At 35.9% G+C, this 19,585-nt stretch overlaps 1 protein-coding gene across 5 annotated transcripts in view; it reads left to right on the forward strand.

The window, feature by feature from the left end:
- The window catches only part of AKT3 (AKT serine/threonine kinase 3), a 281,577-nt gene that overhangs the window by 201,242 nt on the left and 60,750 nt on the right, over window positions 1-19,585 (forward strand). For all 5 annotated transcript variants that reach the window (XR_009595810.1, XM_060396454.1, XM_042257196.1 and 2 more), the window contains one exon: window positions 18,368-18,490. Coding sequence is in view for 4 of the 5 variants with exons in the window: in XM_060396454.1 (XP_060252437.1) it covers window positions 18,368-18,490 (123 nt within the window). In the remaining variant the exon portion in view is untranslated. The remainder of the gene's footprint in view (window positions 1-18,367; window positions 18,491-19,585) is intronic.

Raw genomic sequence — 19,585 nt, forward strand, 5'->3', positions numbered from 1 at the left:
AACAAACCTCTATAATATATCAAACCTCTATAAATCCTTCTCCAGGCTGTAATCTCTTGGAGATTGATAAGAGATTGATTAGTGGGGAAAGGAAAATGATTACATAGAAGTGTTAGTCATCTGATAAATTTTTCACATTCTTCTATATTCTATATATATCTGGGTACAAATAAGGCTAACATTTTCAGTTGTTTACTATTTTTGTCCATATTTTAGTTCATTGTACACTCTATAGTAAGTCCTTTGATAAAATTCATTTTAGTTTTTGCATATGACTTCTAGTTTCATGCCAATCTTGAGAGTCTCTCATACTTATTTTAGATTCTCATTATCTTGCTGGCGTTTTGTCTTCAATGATCTCATTTTAAATTCACATGAGACAGAAGTGCCGGCAGTCAGCATTCTAGATCCACTTACTAATTTATGGAGGTGTGATTTGGGTGACTTTTAAATTAAAATATCATTTCATATTCATAGTGATTTTTAAAATTTTACTAAGTTTACAGATGTACAACTATCTTTATTGTCAGAAGTCTGACAAGTGACTTCTTTGCTAACCATTTTAGTTATTAGGATATTACATAGGTTTTAGCAGAGTTCTGTTGTCTTCACCCAGAGCTTTTCTACAAAGTGTCAAGCCAAGAAGGATGCATTATAATATCCACATTAATACATACAGTTCAAGGCAAAATACATTTGGGAATGTCTTTACTATGTAATTTTATATTTCAGGGCTGCTGTGCTGTGCTTAGTTGCTTAGTCGTGTCTGACTCTTTGTGGCCCAATGAATTGTAGCCCACCAGGCTCCTCTGTCCATGAAACTCTCCAGGCAAGAATACTGGAGTAGGTTGCCATGGCCGCCTCCAGGGGATCTTCCCAACCCAGGGATTGAACCTAGGTCTCCCGCATTGCAGGAGGATTCTTTACCATCTGAACCACCAGGGAAGCCCATATTTCAATGCTAAATTCCCCAACTTCAGTAAACCAATATATCTCTGCTTGTGAAGTAATAATCCAAAGACTCATCTAGACTCAACATCTAAGTTGCTTACTTTTATATCTAGAACATCAGATGAAGTAGCTGAAGCTTGAGGAGCTGACTGGGCATTTATCTGTTCTCACAATTTTTTTCCTTGTGGTTATGGCACAGGATGGCAATTTCAGAGTAGTCACACTTTTTGCACAAAGACTGGATTACCCCAGAGTGAACATTTCAAGAGAGTAAAAATGGAAGGCACAATATGTGTATAAATTGGAAACTTTGAAGGAGGGAAAAAAAAAGGATAGTGTAGCAAAATAATATTTAAATATTTAAAACTATAATATCAAAACACAGTATATAGTCATTTGTGTTCCGTATCTTACACTTAATAGTTTAAAAAGTCATCAATATTGTTGCATACATCAGGAGTTTATTCTTCTTATGGTCTTATGTGGATATATTATAACATATCTATATAATCTTTAGTAGATATTTGATTTTCTTGCAGTTTGGGGCTATTATGAAAAAATTTCATGTGAATATTCCAGTACACATCTTTGTGTGGATGTATAGTTTTAGTTGCCTTCGGTGAATATCTAGGAATACAATTTCTGTGTCATTTGGTATGTTCAGCTTCATAAGAAACTGCCGAATTGTACCATTTTGCATTTCTAGGATATTATTTAACATCATTGCCTCACTTGGCGTGGTTAGTCTTTCTTATTTACCTCGTCTTTTGGATGTGTAATGGCATCTTACAGTTTTAATTTGAATTTCCTGAATTATTAATGGTATTGAACATGCTTTCCTGTGCTGATTTGCCATGTTGTGTCTTCTTTATTGAAGTATCTGTTAAAATCTTTGGTCCATGTTTTGATTGGGTTGTTTGTTTTCTTAATATTGAGTAGTCAGACTTCTTTATACAGTTTGCAAGTACTTATCGTATATATGTTTTGCAAATAGTTTCTCCCAGTCTGTGTTCTGCCATTTCATTTTTTAGTGGGGAATTTTTTCCCTGTGTTTATTTTTGCTTAAATCCATTGTTTAGAAGTCATATTGTTCATATGTAATTTATATTCAGTAAAATTTACCACTTTTAAGTGTACAAATTAGTGAGTTTTGACAAATGTGTTGTTTACCAATACCACAATCACGATATAGAACAGGTCTGTCATTGTAACAAGTCTTTCATACTCCTTTACAGTTTCCACCATCACCTCCTATCCTTCTAACGACTGGTGTGCTTTCTTACTTCAGTTCAGTTTAGTTCAGTTCATCGCTCAGTCGTGTCCAACTCTTTGTGACCCCATGAATCGCAGCACGCCAGGCCTCCCTGTCCATCGCCAACTCTTGGAGTTCACTCAAACTCATGTCCATCGAGTCGGTGATGCCATTCAGCCATCTCATCCTCTGTTTTGAAGCACAAAACTTTTAAATTAGATGAAATACAATTTATCAGTGTTTTTCTTTTGTAGTTTACAGATATGGGATTTAATTTAAAACATCTTTTCCTAACCCAACGTTGTTAAGATTTACTCCTATGTTTCTTCTAGAAATGTTAATAGTTTTTAGAATTATATTTAGTCTGTAATCCACTTCAAGTTAATTTTCTTTATGGTATTAAAGAATCAAGGTTCATTTTTTTTTGGAATTGGATATTTAACTGAAAAAATATTTGTTGAAAATACGACAGCATAAGGCAGTATGTGATTTTACGGGAACAGATCTTGTGGGGCAAAATATAACCTTGTAGTTTATCCAGTAAATAAGCCTGTATCGGATTAGGATGGGTGATTTCAGACATACAAACAGATAAGCACAGATTTTTTTTTTTGTCCTTTTAAAGTTAAGAGTATATAAATATTCTGGACAGTTTGCAAAGTCCAATAAAATTACATGTAAACAAATCAGACACGGTTTCATTCAGTAGCATCATGATTTCAAATACTTGAGCATGAAGTGACTTCTCATGACTTGACCCCCAGATATTTACTACAGTTTTATTCCTAAACTCAAAATTTAAAGTACTAACTATCTGCCCTTTAAAATAAATTGGGGCTGTTGACTTGTAGTTTTTCTCTCATGGTTAAAATTCATTTAAAAAAATTTAGTGAGTCTAGAAATTCTTTTTACTTGTAGCAGTATCTTGCCTGCCTAATATTTTTCCTGATTAACTTTTTCATAATTCTCAGTAAAGAGGCAAAAGAGAAAAGACTTCAGGGACTGATCCTTTCTGCTGGTGCAGATGGGTGACTTAGTGCATCAACTCAGGTGTTCTGGCCTTTCTTGGTATGTTGTTACGTATTGGCAAGAACTTTAGGTCTTGAAAGACTTCTATAAGTCTACAATAAACCTTGGTTTAGGGATAGAGTAAACGAAAAAGTTTGCTTCCCTGGTGGTCCAGTGGTAAAGAACCTGCCTGCCAGTGCAAGAGTCATAGGTTGGATCCCTGAGTCGGGAAGATCCCCTGGAGAAGGAAATGGCAACCCACTCCAGTATTCTTGCCTGGGAAATCTCAGGGACTGAGGAGCCTGGTGGACTACAGTTCATGGGGTCTCAAAAAGTCTGATAAGACTTAGCGACTAAAATAACAACAAAAATTTTTTTAAAAGTATTTGTTGAAAAAACTATTTTTCTCTCATTGAATTACCCTGACACCTCTGATCTATGTCCATCAATCCATTTATCTCACTGTCTTTAGTACTTTTGCCTTAGAGTATTGGAATGAGGCAGTTTTGAGTCTTCCAATTTTACCCTTCTTTTTAAAAATTATCTTGGCAACTGTATTTGCTTAACATTTTATATTAATTGTAGAGTGTTGATTTCTACATGAAGGTCTGCTGCTAAGTTGCTTCAATCGTGTCCAACTCTGTCTGACCCCATAGATGGCAGCCCACCAGGCTCCCCCGTCCCTGCGATTCTCCAGGCAAGAACACTGGAGTGGGTTGCCATTTCCTTTTCCAATGCATGAAAGTGAAAAGTGAAAGTGAAGTCACTCCCTCGCGTCCGACTCTTAGCGACCCCATGGACTGCAGCCTACCAGGCTCCTCTGTCCATGGGATTTTCCAGGCAAGAGTACTGGAATGGGGTGCATTGCGTTCTCCGTCATGAAGGTCTACTAGACTTTAATTAATATTGTAATCTGTTGATCAATTTAGGGAGAATTGACATGTTAACAGTATTGTCTTCTGATCCATGAACATGGTATATCGTTCCAATTATTTAGATCTTCTTTAATTTTTCAACAATATTATGTAGTTTTTAGTGAACAGGACCCCTACATTTCTTGTTATATTTATCCTTATTTATCTTCTGTGTTCTCTTATACTATAAATGATTTGTTTGAAGTCTCAGAAATGAGTTGTTTGTTGCATTTAGAAATACAGTTGATATTTACTTATAGCCTTGAATCCTAAATCCTTTCTCAAAGTTTAGTTGCTTGTTCATAAATATGTTGAGATTCTCTTTGGGATAATCACATCATATGAAAACAAAGACAGTTTTACTTCCACTTTTTTCAACCTCGATAGGTTTTCTCTCTTTTTCTTATCTTATTAAGCTAAGACCTACAGAACAGTGTTAAATAGGAAAGTAAGAGCAATCATCTTTACCTTATACCAGATCTTAAGGCAAATACATTTATACCCTCACTGTTAAGACTTTATATTAAAGTATTATGAATAGTTGAACAAGTTCCTTTTTATTCCTGTTTTCCTGAGGGTTTTTTTTTTTAATGATAGAATGTAAAGTTTTGCCAGATTATTTTTCTACATCTGTTGGAATGATCATGTGGTTTTTCTTCTGTATTCTGGTAATATCTTGAATTTCTTTTTTTGTTTGTTTGCTTTTTAATGTTAACATTGCATTTCTTAGGGCTTGAGGTAATTTAGCTGGAAATTTTTAACCAAATAACTATTTCAGAGTCCAGCCATCTGACCTTAGATCGCTTTTAGTTCTCTTGTAGCATCCTAAGTGCTTAATGTAAATTTTAAGAAATGTAATACTGAACTATTTATTAAAATGACATTTTATATTTTTGTCTATATCACTATCTTTTCTGAAAAAAACTCTTCAAGCACTAAATATGAATTTACATTACATTAAATTTTCTTTTCTTTTTTAAAAAATTTTTTAAAAATTTAAATTTATTTATTTTAATTGGAGGCTAATGACTTTACAATATTGGATTGGTTTTGCCATACATTGGCATGAATCCGCCATGGGTGTACACGTGTTCCCCATCCTGAACCCCCCTCCCACCTCCCTCCCCATACCATCCCTCTGGGTCATCCCAGTGCACCAGCCCCAAGCATCCTGTATCCTGCATCGAACCTGGACTGGCGATTCATTTCTTATATGATATACATGTTTCAGTGCCATTCTCCCAAATCATCCCACCTCTCCCTCTCCCACAGAGTCCAAAAGACTGTTCTGTACATCTATGTCTCTTTTGCTGTCTCGCATACAGGATTATTGTTACCATCTTTCTAAATTCCATATGTATGCGGAATGGGCTGCTGTCTATGGGGTTGCACAGAGTCGAACACGACTGAAGTGACCTGGCAGCAGCAGCAGCATACTGTATTGGTGTTTTTTTTCCTGGCTTACTTCACTCTGTATAATAGGCTCCAGTTTCATCCATCTCATCAGAACTGATTCAAATGTATTCTTTCTAATGGCTGAGTAATACTCCATCGTGTATATGTAGCACAGCTTTCTTATCCATTCATCTGCTGATGGACATCTAGGTTGCTTCCATGTCCTAGCTATTATAAACAGTGCTACAGTGAACATTGGTGTACATGTGTCTCTTTCAATTCTGGTTTCTCCAGCAGTGGGATTGCTGGGTCGAAAGGCAATTCTATTTCCAGTTTTTAAGGAATCTCCACACTGTTCTCCATAGTGGCTGTACTAGTTTGCATTCCCACCAACAGTGTAAGAGGGTTCCCTTTTCTCCACATCCTCTCCAGCATTTATGGCTTATAGACTTTTGGATCGCAGCCATTCTGACTGGCGTGAAATGGTACCTCATTGTGGCTTTGACTTGCACTTCTCTAATAATGAGGGATGTTGAGCATTTTTTCGTGTGTTTGTTAGCCATCTGTATGTCTTCTTTGGAGAAATGTCTGAGTTCTTTGGCCCATTTTTTGATTGGGTTGTTTATTTTTCTGGAATTGAGCTGTAGGAGTTGCTTGTATATTTTTGAGATTAGTTGTTAGTCAGTTGCTTCACTTGCTATTATTTTCTCCCATTCTGAAGGCTGTCTTTTCACCTTGCTTATAGTTTCCTTTGTTGTGCAGAAGTTTTTAAGTTTAATTAGGTCCCATTTGTTTATGTTTGTTTTTATTTCCAGTATTCTGGGAGGTGGGTCATAGAGGATCCTGCTGTGATTTATGTCGGAGAGTGTTTTGCCTATGTTCTCTTGTAGGAGTTTTATAGTTTCTGGTCTTAAGTTTAGATCTTTAATCCATTTTGAGTTTATTTTTGTGTATGGTATTGTTAGAAAGTGTTCTAGTTTCATTCTTTTACAAGTCGTTGACCAGTTTTCCCAGCACCACATGTTAAAGAGATTGTCTTTTCTCCATTGTATATTCTTGCCTCCTTTGTCAAAGATAAGGTGTCCATTGATGCATGGGTTTATCTCTGGGCTTTCTATTTTGTTCCATTGATCTATATTTCTGTCTTTGTGCCAGTACCATACTGTCTTGATGACTGTGGCTTTGTAGTAGAGCCTGAATTCAGGCAGGTTGATTCCTCCAGTTCCAGTCTTCTTTCTCAAGATTGCTTTGGCTATTCAAGGTTTTTTGTATTTCCATACAAATTGTGAAATTATTTGTTCTAGCTTTGTGATAAATACCATTGGTAGTTTGATAGGGATTGCATTGAATCTATAGATTGCTTTGGGCAGTATACTCATTTTCACTATATTGATTCTTCTGATCCATGAACATGGTATATTTCTCCATCTCTTAGTGTCCTTTTTGATTTCTTTCACCAGTGTTTTATAGTTTTCTATGTATAGGTCTTTAGTTTCTTTAGGTAGATACATTCCTAAGTATTTTATTCTTTTTGGTGCAATGATGAATGGAATTGTTTCCTTAATTTCTCTTTCTGTTTTCTCATTGTTAGTATATAGGAATGCAAGGGGTTTCTGTGTGTTGATTGTATATCCTGCAACTTTAGTATATTCATTGATTAGCTCTAGTAATTTTCTGGTGGAGTCTTTAGGGTTTTCTATGTAGAGGATCATGTCATCTGCAAATGGTGAGAGTTTTACTTCTTCTTTTCCAATTTGGATTCCTTTTATTTCTTTTTCTGCTCTGATTGCTGTGGCCAAAACTTCCAAAACTATGTTGAATAGTAGTGGTGAAAGTGGGCACCCTTGTCTTGTTCCTAACTTTAGGGGAAATGCTTTCACATTTTCACCATTGAGGATAATGTTTGCTGTGGGTTTGTCATACATAGTAAGGACCGGGCCTGAATGCCCCGAGGGCAATACATTAAATTTTCTATGCAAAATACATAGAAACTATGGAGTTTAGCTTGTGAAAAGAATAGACATGATCTAGAAAACAAATCTATTACCTATTAAATGTAGGTGTACTTATATTTGATCCTATAAAAGTACATGTTTAAATGTCTTATTGTATAACTAATACCATTCTAGTTGTGATTGTAGTATTTACTACAGACTGAATCTTTCCCTCCCAAACTAATAAGTGAAAACCTAATCCTCTTTGTGATGGCACTTGAAACAAGTCTTTGGACTGATTAGGTCATGAAGGTGGAACCCTCATGAATGGAATTAGTGCTCCTGTAATGGACAGCTCAGGGATACCCTGATAGCTCAGCTGGTAAAGAATCCACGTGCAATGCAGGAGACCCTGGTTTGATGCCTGGGTCAGGAAGATCTGCTGGAGAAGGGGTAGACTACCCACTTCAGTATTCTTGGGCTTTCCTTGTGGCTCAGCTGGTAAAGAATCTGCCTGCAACGCAGGAAACCTGGGTTCGATCCCTGGGTTGGGAAGATCCCCTGGAGAACAGAAAGGCTACCCACTCCAGTATTCTGGCCTGAAGAATTCCATAGACTATACGTCCTTGGGGTTGCAAAGAGTCGGACACGACTGAGCAACTTTCACTTTCACTTTCATAAAGGACAGCTCAGAGAGTTCAGTTGCTCCTTCCCCAGTCTGAGGACACAGTGAAAAGACAGCTGTCTATGAACCAGGAAATAAACACTCAATCTGCCATTGCATTGATCTTATATTTCTCAGCCTCCAGAATTATGAGAAATAAATTTGTGTGGCCCAGTGTTCTGGCCTGGAGAATTCCATGGACTGTACAGTCCATGGGGTCTCAAAGAGTCGGACATACTGAGTGACTTTAACTTTCACTTTTATAATCCACCCAGTCTATGGTAATCTGTTATGGCAGCCCAAATGGACTAGGACAGTATTGTTGATGAGTTGTCCTGTATGTGAGCTTGAGACATTCTTTTCATCTGAGGTTTTTTGTAAACTCAAGGGATGTGTTAATCAGCATTATTGCACAGACTGCCACATCTTGTTGCTAATTAATTAATTGTTTAGAGTATTCGGGTTCTGAGCTCATCAATATTATGATTAATGAATGTAATAATTGAAATTATTGACTTGTATTGAACATATTTTCTCTATTAACCAACATTTGCCATTACAAAAGAATGACTAAAGTTTGTATATACAGATAAGAGTTGCAAGAAAAATATAGTTTGGTTTAAAGTCTTAGATTGCATTGATAATTCTCAGAATATTGTTTAAGTTCAGATGTTTATTTTTTGAAAGTTTTTTGCATAGTTTTCAAAATATAGTAATTTGTTTTCAAGATAAGCATTTTGGGTTTGTTATGAAATCTTGACTTATTTATTTAAATCATTAAAACAGTCTATTTGCATTATTGTATTTTCACAGCATTATTAAGCACAAAACACAACAAAAAAAAAAACATGTGGTCATTGCTGAGGAAAGCAAACTTCTGAAGATGTGTTCCTTGCTTGAAGAGCAAACAATTCATTTTTTTTAAAAAACAGAAAAAAGATTATTTAGTTGTGGTCTTTTTAATGTTTCTGATGAAAAACACTTTACCTTTAAGACTTTAAGCCTTATTTTTCTTACAAATAATTCTTTGGAAAGGATTTTTGAATTTAACTTTATTCTCTGCAGTACATTTATTAAGCATATAATGTGCCCACATACTAGGCTTGTTGCTGAAGATGCAAAACTATATAGTACTTGTATAGTCTTCATCTTTGTCCTAAGCTTCTGCCAACAAAAAATTGTCAAAAGCCTAAATTGCTAAAAGAATCAATAGAATTTTAATTGTAATCTATATAATTTTCCCCATTATGAAAGTAACAATAATGCATATTCATTGTAGAAAAGTCAGAAAGTTATTTCAATTCAATTGATAAAATGTTTTATTTATTTATTTATTGCTATTTACTGACTGCATGCTACAAGCTACTGTGCTATGTAATTAGTAAATGGCATGAAGAAGATAAACAGTGTCACATTTAAGGAAATCATAGACTGTACCTTGCCTTTTCATTGTTTCAGTGATATTTTTGAGCAATACGAGTTTTAAATTTTGAAATCCAGTTTATCAATTTGTTTTTTTTTTTAATATTGTTTAAGAAATCTTTGTCTATCCTGGATCACAAATATTTTCTCCTGTATTTCCTTTTATAACTTTTATAGTTGTACCTACCACATTTAGTTTTATGATCTGTTTTATTTTTATGAATGCTGTAAGCTAAGAATTGAGGTTCTTTTTTTTTTTTTTTTTTAATCTCCTGTGGATATCTACTTATTCCAGCATCTTTTGTTGAAAAGTCCCATTGAATGATCTTGACACCTTTGTCAAAAATCAGTTTGACACATGTGTGTGGCCTTTCCTCTAACACTAACACTGCTGCACTACAGAGGCAGTGTGTTCAAGGACTCCACTGGGTGCCACATTTCTTAAGCAGTTTTTCCATTTTGCCTGGTGAAAACAAAAAGTATTTTTAGCTCTGTGAGCTATGATTTTTTTTCACCTGATTCTTTCCAATGGCTCTTTCCTGACCTCGGAATTTTCCTTATATACATGTGCTGATTAGTAAGACTCAAGGCAATTCATTGCAGGTCTCTGGAGCTCTCCTTTCTGTGGTTCTCTGTCTCATGAATCATAGCTCCTTTGGTCTCCCCAGTCTCTGAACTCTCTATTCATAATTCAAGGATACCACAAGTTCTTTTTGATTTTCCCTCCCTGTGTTACATTCTATATGGTCTCTCAAACAAGCATTAATTGTTTCCTTTTTCTTTGGGGTCAGTGTACCTTGAAGTGTGATACTTAATGTATGGATATCCTTGTTTTATTTTTTTAAATATGTTTTCCTAATTGTTGAAGAAGGGAGTATAAGTCTGTTATCTGTTACTCAGTCATGGTCAAAACAAACTCTCCAACCTTTATACTTTATAGATATTTCCACTGGATGCAGGATTTTAGGATATGGGATTTTTTTTTTTTTCTTTTACCAATTTGAACATGTTTTTCCATTGTTCTTCTGTTTATATAGTTTCTGAGGAGAAGTCTCCTATTTGCTGTGTGTATTGTTTGTTTCCCCTTCAGAATTTTTTAAAGATTTTCTGTTTATCACTAGTTTTTCAGCAATTTTACTGTGATCTGACTGGTTATGTTGGTTATGTTCTTAGCTTTCATGCATGATTGTGAGTTTTCATCTCACTGGGTTTCATTGGAATACTTAGTCTGTACATTTATCTTTTTTTTCCCTAGTTTAGAAAAATTCAGGCTTTATTTTGCAGATGTCTCCCTCTCTCTTTCAGGATCTGGTGTTATTCACATGTTAGACTGCTTGACCAACAGGTCACTACAATTCTTTTTTTTTTTTTTTTTAGGTACAGTTCATATAGTTTTCTTCTGCTATAATTTCATGTTCATTGGTCTTTTCTCTTGCAGTGTCTAATCTGTTGTTTATCCCATCTAATAACATTTTTATTCAGGTATTACATGTTTCATCTTTAAAAGTCCTATTTATTTCTATTTCCCATTATCTCTTATAATGTTCATATGCTTCTTTAAAGTTGCTGTATGTTAATTCCATCATCTCTTGTTATTTTTTAGTCTGTGTCTAGTGACTAGTTTTTTGTTGGTGATGCATCATATTTTCCTGCATCTTCTCATGTCTAGTAACTGTTGATTGGATACTAGATACTTTGAATTTTACATTAAGTGTTTAGATCATGTTGTCTTCCTTCAAAGAGTATTATATCTTACTCTGGAGAGTAGTTTTTTACAAATATGATGTTCTACAGTCTTGTTTGTTAGTTTTGTTAATGTAGGTTTAGCTTTTACTCTGACTTCTTTGAAATCTACTGAATGCCTCTGTGTTCAATAAAGACATTCTAATGACTGATTAGAAATGGAATGTCTCTCGGGTCTGGAAATTATTTGGCATACAGATCCCTACTCCTCTGCTTATTCTTGTACGTGTGTAACTTGGTTTCAGATGCAGACAACTATGTAAATTGTGCAGCTTCTTCCTCACTGGCATTCTGTCCTACTAATGCTACCCACCTCACCCATCTCACCCACCTCAAAATCTGATATTTATTCCTGCAACAGTGAGACATCTGTATTATGCTTGGTATGTTTTTTACTGTATAACATTCTAGAAAATGCCTTCAGACAGAAAGCAGGAGATTTTAGGACTCACCTCGTTTGTTTTCACAGGGATCATCGTCTTACACTGCCTGTTGTCCACTATCTAAAAAGAGTTCTGTTGTATATTCTTCTCAGTTTTCATTTATTCCTTCTAATATTTGTGTTTAGTTGCTTCAGGCAGAAGGGTAAGTCTAGTCCCATGAACTTTTTATTTTTGTTTTCTGCTTTTTACAGTTAGTTTCATATTTTAAATTTAGCTGTCAGTTACATCTAAAATTTATTTTGTTGTGGTGTTAGATAAAAAAAATCTAATTTAAAAAATGTTCAACATGATTCAAAGTCTGTTTTCACATTTTGTCATATATACTGTGCAAGAATATCCTTGTGTAGGAGATTTCTACATTGCCCTTTTTTTTTAAGGAAATTTTAAAGAGGAACAACTGTATTTTAAAAATTAGTTTGATATCTATTGCCAGTTGTCCTACAAAGGGTTTATGTTTACATTCTAGCTACCAGTGTGTATCTCTTCACACTTTCACTGATAATATTTCTCGAAGTGTTGCATTGTTTCACATATGTTTTATCTCTACTTCATTGATTATTATAAGGTGGTATATTTTCACATACTGTAATAATGTGTATTCCTCTTATGTTGTCTTTGCCCTTTCTCTTTTTTCCCCTTGTGTTTTAGTGCTGTTTAATATGATTTCTCTCTATGTTATGCATATATACTGTAATATTTGTCATAAATACTCAGTTTACATTTTTTGCTATTTCATGTAGTTAATTCTACCAGTTCCTCCTTTTATGATTCTGTTTGCTCTTGTGTCCTGAGATCAGGAAACTATTGGTTCATATTCTAGTTTATAAATTACATGAAATTAATTTTGTTATGATGTGAAGTGAAAATCAAATGTTACTTTTCTACAAAGTTAAGTGACTATTGTGGGCACCATTTATTAAATGGTCATTTTTCCCATATACTTTATCATATATAATTATCAACTTCACCATATTTTAACTTTTTATGAAGTAACCTGTTCTGGCTGCCTGATATCATTGGTAATTCTTTTTTCCCCCAAACCTTAACCTCTTATTTATATTGAGGTGGAGCCCATTAACAATGTTGTGATAGTTTCAGGTGAACAGCGGAGGGACTCAGCCACACATATACATGTACCCATTCTCCCCCAAACCTGACTCCCATCCAGGCTGGCACATAACATTGGGCAGACATGTGTATACAATAGGTCCTTGTTGGTTATCCATTTTAAATATAGCAGTGTGTACATGACCTTCCCAAAGTCCCTAACTATCCCTTCCCCCCAGCAATCTACAGTTCATTTGCTAAGTCTGTGAGTCTTCTTGTTGTGTGAGTGAATGCACCTGTACCATTTCCTTTTAGATTCCGCATATGTGGGGTGTCATGCAGTGCCTGTTCTTCACTGACTGACTGGCTTCACTTGGTATGACAGCCCCTAGGTCTGTCTGTGTTGCCGCGAATGGCGTTGTTTCACCCTCTTTAATGGCTGGGCCGTGCTCCACGTCTTCGTTACCCACTCCTCAGTCAGTGGACGCTGAGATTGCTCCCGCGTCTTGGCTGCTGTCAGCAGTGCTGCGGTGAGCATAGGGGTGCGTGCATCCTTTCAGATCCCGCTTTTCTCCAGATAAGTGCCTGTTCCATATGAATTGTAGCCTTATAGCATCTGTCATTTCTTCAGGCAAAAGTTTTCTCGAAAGCATTTATATGTATTGAGAAAAAATCTGTTCCAGTTACACCTTGGCTCATCTCATTCATTTTTTCTAGAGGAGTCATGTACCATTTCTAGTTTATGTTCTCTTCTTGGCCCACCTAAGTGTGACATCCCTTTCCTGAAAGATAACAGATGACCCAATTCCTTTGTCTGGTAAATGTTAATTTTCTTGGTGAAACTTTTGTATCCTTTATTCTTCAAGTATCATATATTTTTTTCTTTTATATTTCTTTTAGGACTCTATCTTAATATCCTATTCTGCCTCTTTTCCCTGTCCTTATCCCTGTAGTGATACCCTAAAATTCTGACCTTAACTCTGTTTCAGTGCCTACTAAATTTCTAGGCTATATCTTGCTTCCCAGCATCAGACTGTCATCAGCAATTCAATGGACATGAACTTGGGCAAACTCTAGGAGATCCTGAGAAACAGGGAGGCCTGGCATGCTGCAGTCCATGGGGTTGCAAAGAGTCCAACATGACTTGGCGACTGAACAATTTTGCTTCCTTGATGTTAACAGTATCCTGACTCTTATTTATCTCTATACCATTTGGTCCCATAGTACTGAACTGTGCTATAGTTCTTGTTTAAATGTCAACAGGTCAAGATAAAATCCGTTGCTCCTCTGTTCCCAACCCCATTCTTTTCCTTTACACTATGGGCAACAACGCAACACACCGCAACACACGGCTGGAACCTCGAAACACTTCCTGCCTTTGCCCAAAGGGTGCATGCTAATCCCCCCTGGGATATTGACTTTGTTGAAATGTCTGTTACTGCTGCTCTAGTTAAGGTTCCTCAGAAGCTCTTACTGGCTCAAAGGTAACTTCTTATACTACCAAAGATACTTACTCACTTCTTAAAGTGTGCTATTTTAAAACTATGTATTTTTAATGTAATTGCATATGTCTGGTTTTTCAACCAAATAGTTACATTCTTTCAGATTGATACAATTTCCTCCATTGTGTCTGCAGCTTTTTACAACACTGAATTGGTGTTTAGTAATTTTTGTTGCACTTTGTGAATTGTTTACCTGATTACTCTAGTCTGTTTTTTTTTTTTTTTCCTTTCTTTTTAAAATATTTGTTTATTTGTTTGGCTGTGCTGGGTCTTAGTTGCAGTGTTTGGGTCTTTCGTTGTGATGTGTGGCATCTAGTTCCCTGGCCAGAGAATGAACTCAGTCTCCCTGCATTGGGAGTGCACAGCCTTAGCCACTGAACCCCGAGGGAAGTCCCTCAGATTTTAAATGGATTCTCTCCTTGCTGCCAGAGTTGTCTGTTTAAAATTATGCTAATTTTTGACCCAAATGTCTTTGACACTCTATCTACAGAATTAATCTCTAAACTGTATCATGGAAATCCAGGTCCTAAACAGTCTGACCTCTTTTTTTTTTTTTTTTTTGCGTAAGCTCTGTCATTATCATGAATGGGTATCTTCGTTCTTCAGCTCTGTGCACTCCCTGCATGCTGTTTCTTTGCCATTACTGTTTTTTTCTATGGAGTTAATTCCTTCTATATGCATTTATTAATTCCCTACTATGTGTGCTTACTATTCTAGGTTGTGGTCAGAACATTAAGATGGGTATAACTTGCATGGCACCCTTTTGTATGCTTCCCTTATATTCTCCATTTGTGAAAAATCCCATCCTTCAAAATATAAGTGAGATACTTCCTTGTCCATGAATTCTTCTCAGATCATTCCAGTAAAGATTGATCATCCTTTGCCTCCAAAGTATTTTTAATATCAGAATTACAAAATTTCTCATAGCTCTCTCATTTGTTATCTATACATCTAATTATGTCTTAATCACCATTGTATGCCCTCTTTTTCTCGTCTCAGTGACCTTAAAGTAATTGATGCTCATTAAATGGAAAGTTGGTTCAAAGCCAAGGTAGAAACTTAGAAGGAATATTCAAGGAAAATCAGGAAAGTTGCAGTATCAAACCTAAGGAATGTTTATAAGAAGAAGGGGATAATAATTGATATTCTAAGCTCCAGAATAAAAGGTCTTTGGTTATGTTAACAAGTTCAGTTCAGTCGCTCAGCAATATCGTACTCTTTGTTACCCCATGGACTGCAGCATGCCAGGCTGCCCTGTCTATCACCAACTCCTGGAGCTTACTCAAACTCATGTCCATCACATCGGTGATGCCATCTAACCATTTCATCCTCTGTTGTCCCCTTCTCCTCCCACCTTCATTCTTTCCTATCATCAGGGTCTTTTCCAATGAGTCAATTATTCGCATCAAGTGGCCAAAATATTGGAGTTTCAGCTTAAGCATCAGTCCTTCCAATGAATATTCAGGACTGATTTCCTTTAGGATGGACTGGTTGGATCTCCTTGCAGCCCAAAGGACTCTCAAGAGAATTCTCTAACACCACAGTACAAAAGCACCAATTCTTCAGTACTCATCTTTCTTTATGGTCTAACTCTCACATCCTTACATGACTACTGGAAAAGAGTAAGGTCCATAAAGTAACAAGGATGGACATCCGAGGACAGCAGATTGAGAAATAAATAGGATTCTTCTCCTTAAGTAGCTTTTTTTTAGCTGATATTTTTACAGAAATTGGCTAGGAGACAAATTGAAGATTTATGATCTAAATAAAGATCTAGAAGCCTGCATATATTATGTTGATTTAGGGAGGATCTATATATTTTGTATAGAAGATGAGTGGGTACTAGGCTTGACATTATATGAAGGAAGTTTAGAAATCTAACCACTATTTTAATCTCATTAGAAGACTGCCATAAATCACCGTAGAGATCACAGGGGTTTCTTCATCAAAATTAGTCATATTTTGTATTAAAGGATGAAAGAAATTATTTTGCCCTAGAAGGATTTCAGAATGGTTTTACTGATGATCCATGCTGCTTTCTGCTTCCTGTCTTTGTTTGAATAGTAGTGTATTAATAGCGTGAAGTGAAAAGTGCAAGTGTTAGTGGCTCAGTCATGTCTGACTCTTTGTGACCCCATGGACTGTAGCCTGCTAGGCTTCTCTGTCCATGGAATCCTCCAGGCCCAACTGCTGGAGTGGGTATCCATTCTCTTCTCCAGGGGATCTTCCTGACCCAGGGATCAAATCTGGGTCTTCAGCATTGCAGGCAGATTCATTATCATCTGAGCCACCAGGGAAACCCCGTTAATAGCATATATAAGATGAATCAATTTTGAAGCATATCCCTTATATGCATACCCTTATAAACATACCAATTTTAGATTGGTATGATTTTGGACACAGTATATTTGGTCATTTATAAGACACATTGAATAATTTCTTCAATCAGAAGGCCTTTTATATTTGGTGATATGTTATAGTTTTAATTCATATCATTTTTTTTCTTTGTTGATCTTTATATAAAATGTGAGTGAAGTTACAATCAGTGGCATCTTAAATTTGATGAAATATGACAGTATAGTAGAGAACATTAAAGTTTAGAGACTATCTGCCAGATATTTTAGTTTTACTGTAATTAACATTGAACGAGTCTTTTTTGGCAATAGTTATATGATATTAACTTCTCTTTATTGGGAGAATGGGTTATGCATTAATTTTGATCTTAGTGATAGTGGGAAAGGGGAAAGTGAAAAGAAAGTGAAGTTGCTCAGTCGTGTCTGACTCTTTGTGATCCCATGGCCTGTAGCCTACCAGGATCCTCTGTCCATGGGATTTTCCAGGCAAAAGTACTGGAGTGGGTTGCCATTTTCTTCTCTGGGCAAAGGGAAGAAGGAATCTATAAGGAACCTACTTTCTGTTACCTAAATTATGATTTGGTGTGTGAGAAAAAAATCTTAGTTAACCATAATTATCGTAAATTTGTAGAAGCAGTTTGTAGAAGTAATCCCTGTGAAGTTATAGTTCATTTCTGATCTTGCAATCAAGGATACATTGACCAGTTCATCACTTTCAATCAAAGACATGTGTTAAGTACCTGTTGTGATACTGATAGTATACTCAGCTCTGCAAACACTCTTTGCTTGTTCATGACGGATTTCTTAATACAGTGAAACAGTACAACAGAAAGGTTGGTAATCAATTCATAGTGCATGGGACTGGCTCCTTTCTCATATACATGGTTGAACTGAGAGATGAGACAGGCAGTTCCTTAAACAAACAGCTTGTCTAAATGGAGAGCTGGATGCTTGATCACAATGAGAACTCAGTAAATACTTGTTGACTGATGACTGGAAGTATCTTTTTAGATGATTGACAGGAAATGGATGGGCTTATCGTTTTAAGTGATTACATGTGAAAAGATTGGTGTCATAGGTAATTATTGTTGAAATTGGAAGACTATACATTGAGAATTATTAAGGGAATAATGGGAACTTCTCAGTACATTTTGGGCATTACTAAAATAAATTGAAAATGTAAAGCCTCGCAATTTCTCATTGTAGAAAGCATTGATTTAAACATTGAAATCATTCCTAGAGATATCATGGTGAATCAAGAGTTGTAGAATTTAACAAATTCATATAAATAAGGTTCCACAAACCTGCAGTCCTTTCTTTGAAATCAAGTGTGAATCAGATAATTAAGTAGAAATGTTGCATCTCTGCTTATGTTCATTCATTTTAATAAAGTCTCAGTACCTAATCCTTGAAAGAGTTGAAGCAACAGTATATGGAGGAGGAGATGTACTCTGATGATGCATACTTTTTCCTCTGGTAACTGAAGGTTAAATGGGTAGCAAACAGAATGCCTTAAACAAGATTGGTATATTGATTAAAGCGGTGATTTAACAGCTCTCAGTCTCCCCTCGGAAACCTGGAAAAGATAAGCCAGCTGCTGTCTAAGAGTGCTCAGTGTCCACTGAGAGTACACTATCTATCATCACAATATGGTGATGAGAGGTGTTTTATGTTTGTGTTAATTTCCCCCACTAAATCAGTAATTATTACAGTCCTGTCCCTGCTGTTTACCCTGCAGCTGTTTTTCCATTTGTCGAGAGAGCGGGTGTTCTCCGAGGACCGCACACGTTTCTATGGTGCAGAAATTGTCTCTGCCTTGGACTATCTACATTCTGGAAAGATTGTGTACCGTGATCTCAAGGTAAAAAAGAAAAGTAATCAGAGTTTGTTTCTGCAGAGGCTATAGGGACAAACACAAAGTAATTACAGAGTTACACAGTTTGAAGAAAAGAAGATCTAGTTGGGGAAAAAAAAAAACCAAGAGTTTAAGAATGTGGTTCACTGTATCTGACAGGAAATTTCATTCACTGGTAAATGTGTAGTTCTTTTTATGTCCAAGTCTTTGACATGCAGAATGAGTTCTGTTTGACTGCTCTGATCAAAACGACCTACCAGTAATAGTTCCACTCCTCTGTTAGTGTAACGAGTAATGTTAAACATTTGATTCAATGTCTAGTCACTTTGCAAATGATATTTTAAAATCAATTTCATTATTATATTCTAGCATCCTGTGATATATTATGATAAACTTTTATAGTAGATAAGATTATTTGGGTAAGGAAAATATTTGATTTTCACTTTAAATTTTTAGTGGGCTTAAAGAGCTGAAGCACTTTAATATAGCCTTTTATCAATTTATTTAGTTTCCATTCTAAAAAGCACTGTGTTTGTCTTATCAGTGATAGTGACTTTATGTCTGTTAAGTTTCTTTCTGACAAGACCCTCAGAATAGCTCAGGAGGAGCAAACTTTCATGAAGGCCAGGTAGTAACTGTTCTAGGCCTTGCTGCTCTTGCAACTCCTCAGTGCTACTGTTGTAGGCTGAAAGCAGCCAGGGACAGTATGTAAAGGAGCATGTCTGGCTGTGTTCCAGTAAAACCTTAATTACAAAAACAGGCAGTAGCCAAGATTTCGCCCCCACGCCATATTTTGCTGACCCTTGGAGTAGCTCATAAAAGATAGTAGTAATTCTCACGACACTGTTTTCATTTAGATTGGCCACATTAAGGAGATTTGTACCCTGACACACTCTGAACAGGTTCTAAATGTGACCATCTTACTTTCTTAAAAAGTAAATCATATGATAATCTTGACTTACTAAAGTCTGACACAGAATTGCTTTATTTATCAAATATGAGTTTATTTAAAGTATAATTCTACTTGCAGAAATAGAAGTTACATTAGTCTTTTATGAACTGCTGTTTGTGTGAAATGGAGTGTGTGCGTTAGTTGCTCAC

Source organism: Ovis aries, chromosome 12 (genome assembly GCF_016772045.2).
Source record: "Ovis aries strain OAR_USU_Benz2616 breed Rambouillet chromosome 12, ARS-UI_Ramb_v3.0, whole genome shotgun sequence".
NCBI classification, from domain to species: domain Eukaryota; kingdom Metazoa; phylum Chordata; class Mammalia; order Artiodactyla; family Bovidae; genus Ovis; species Ovis aries.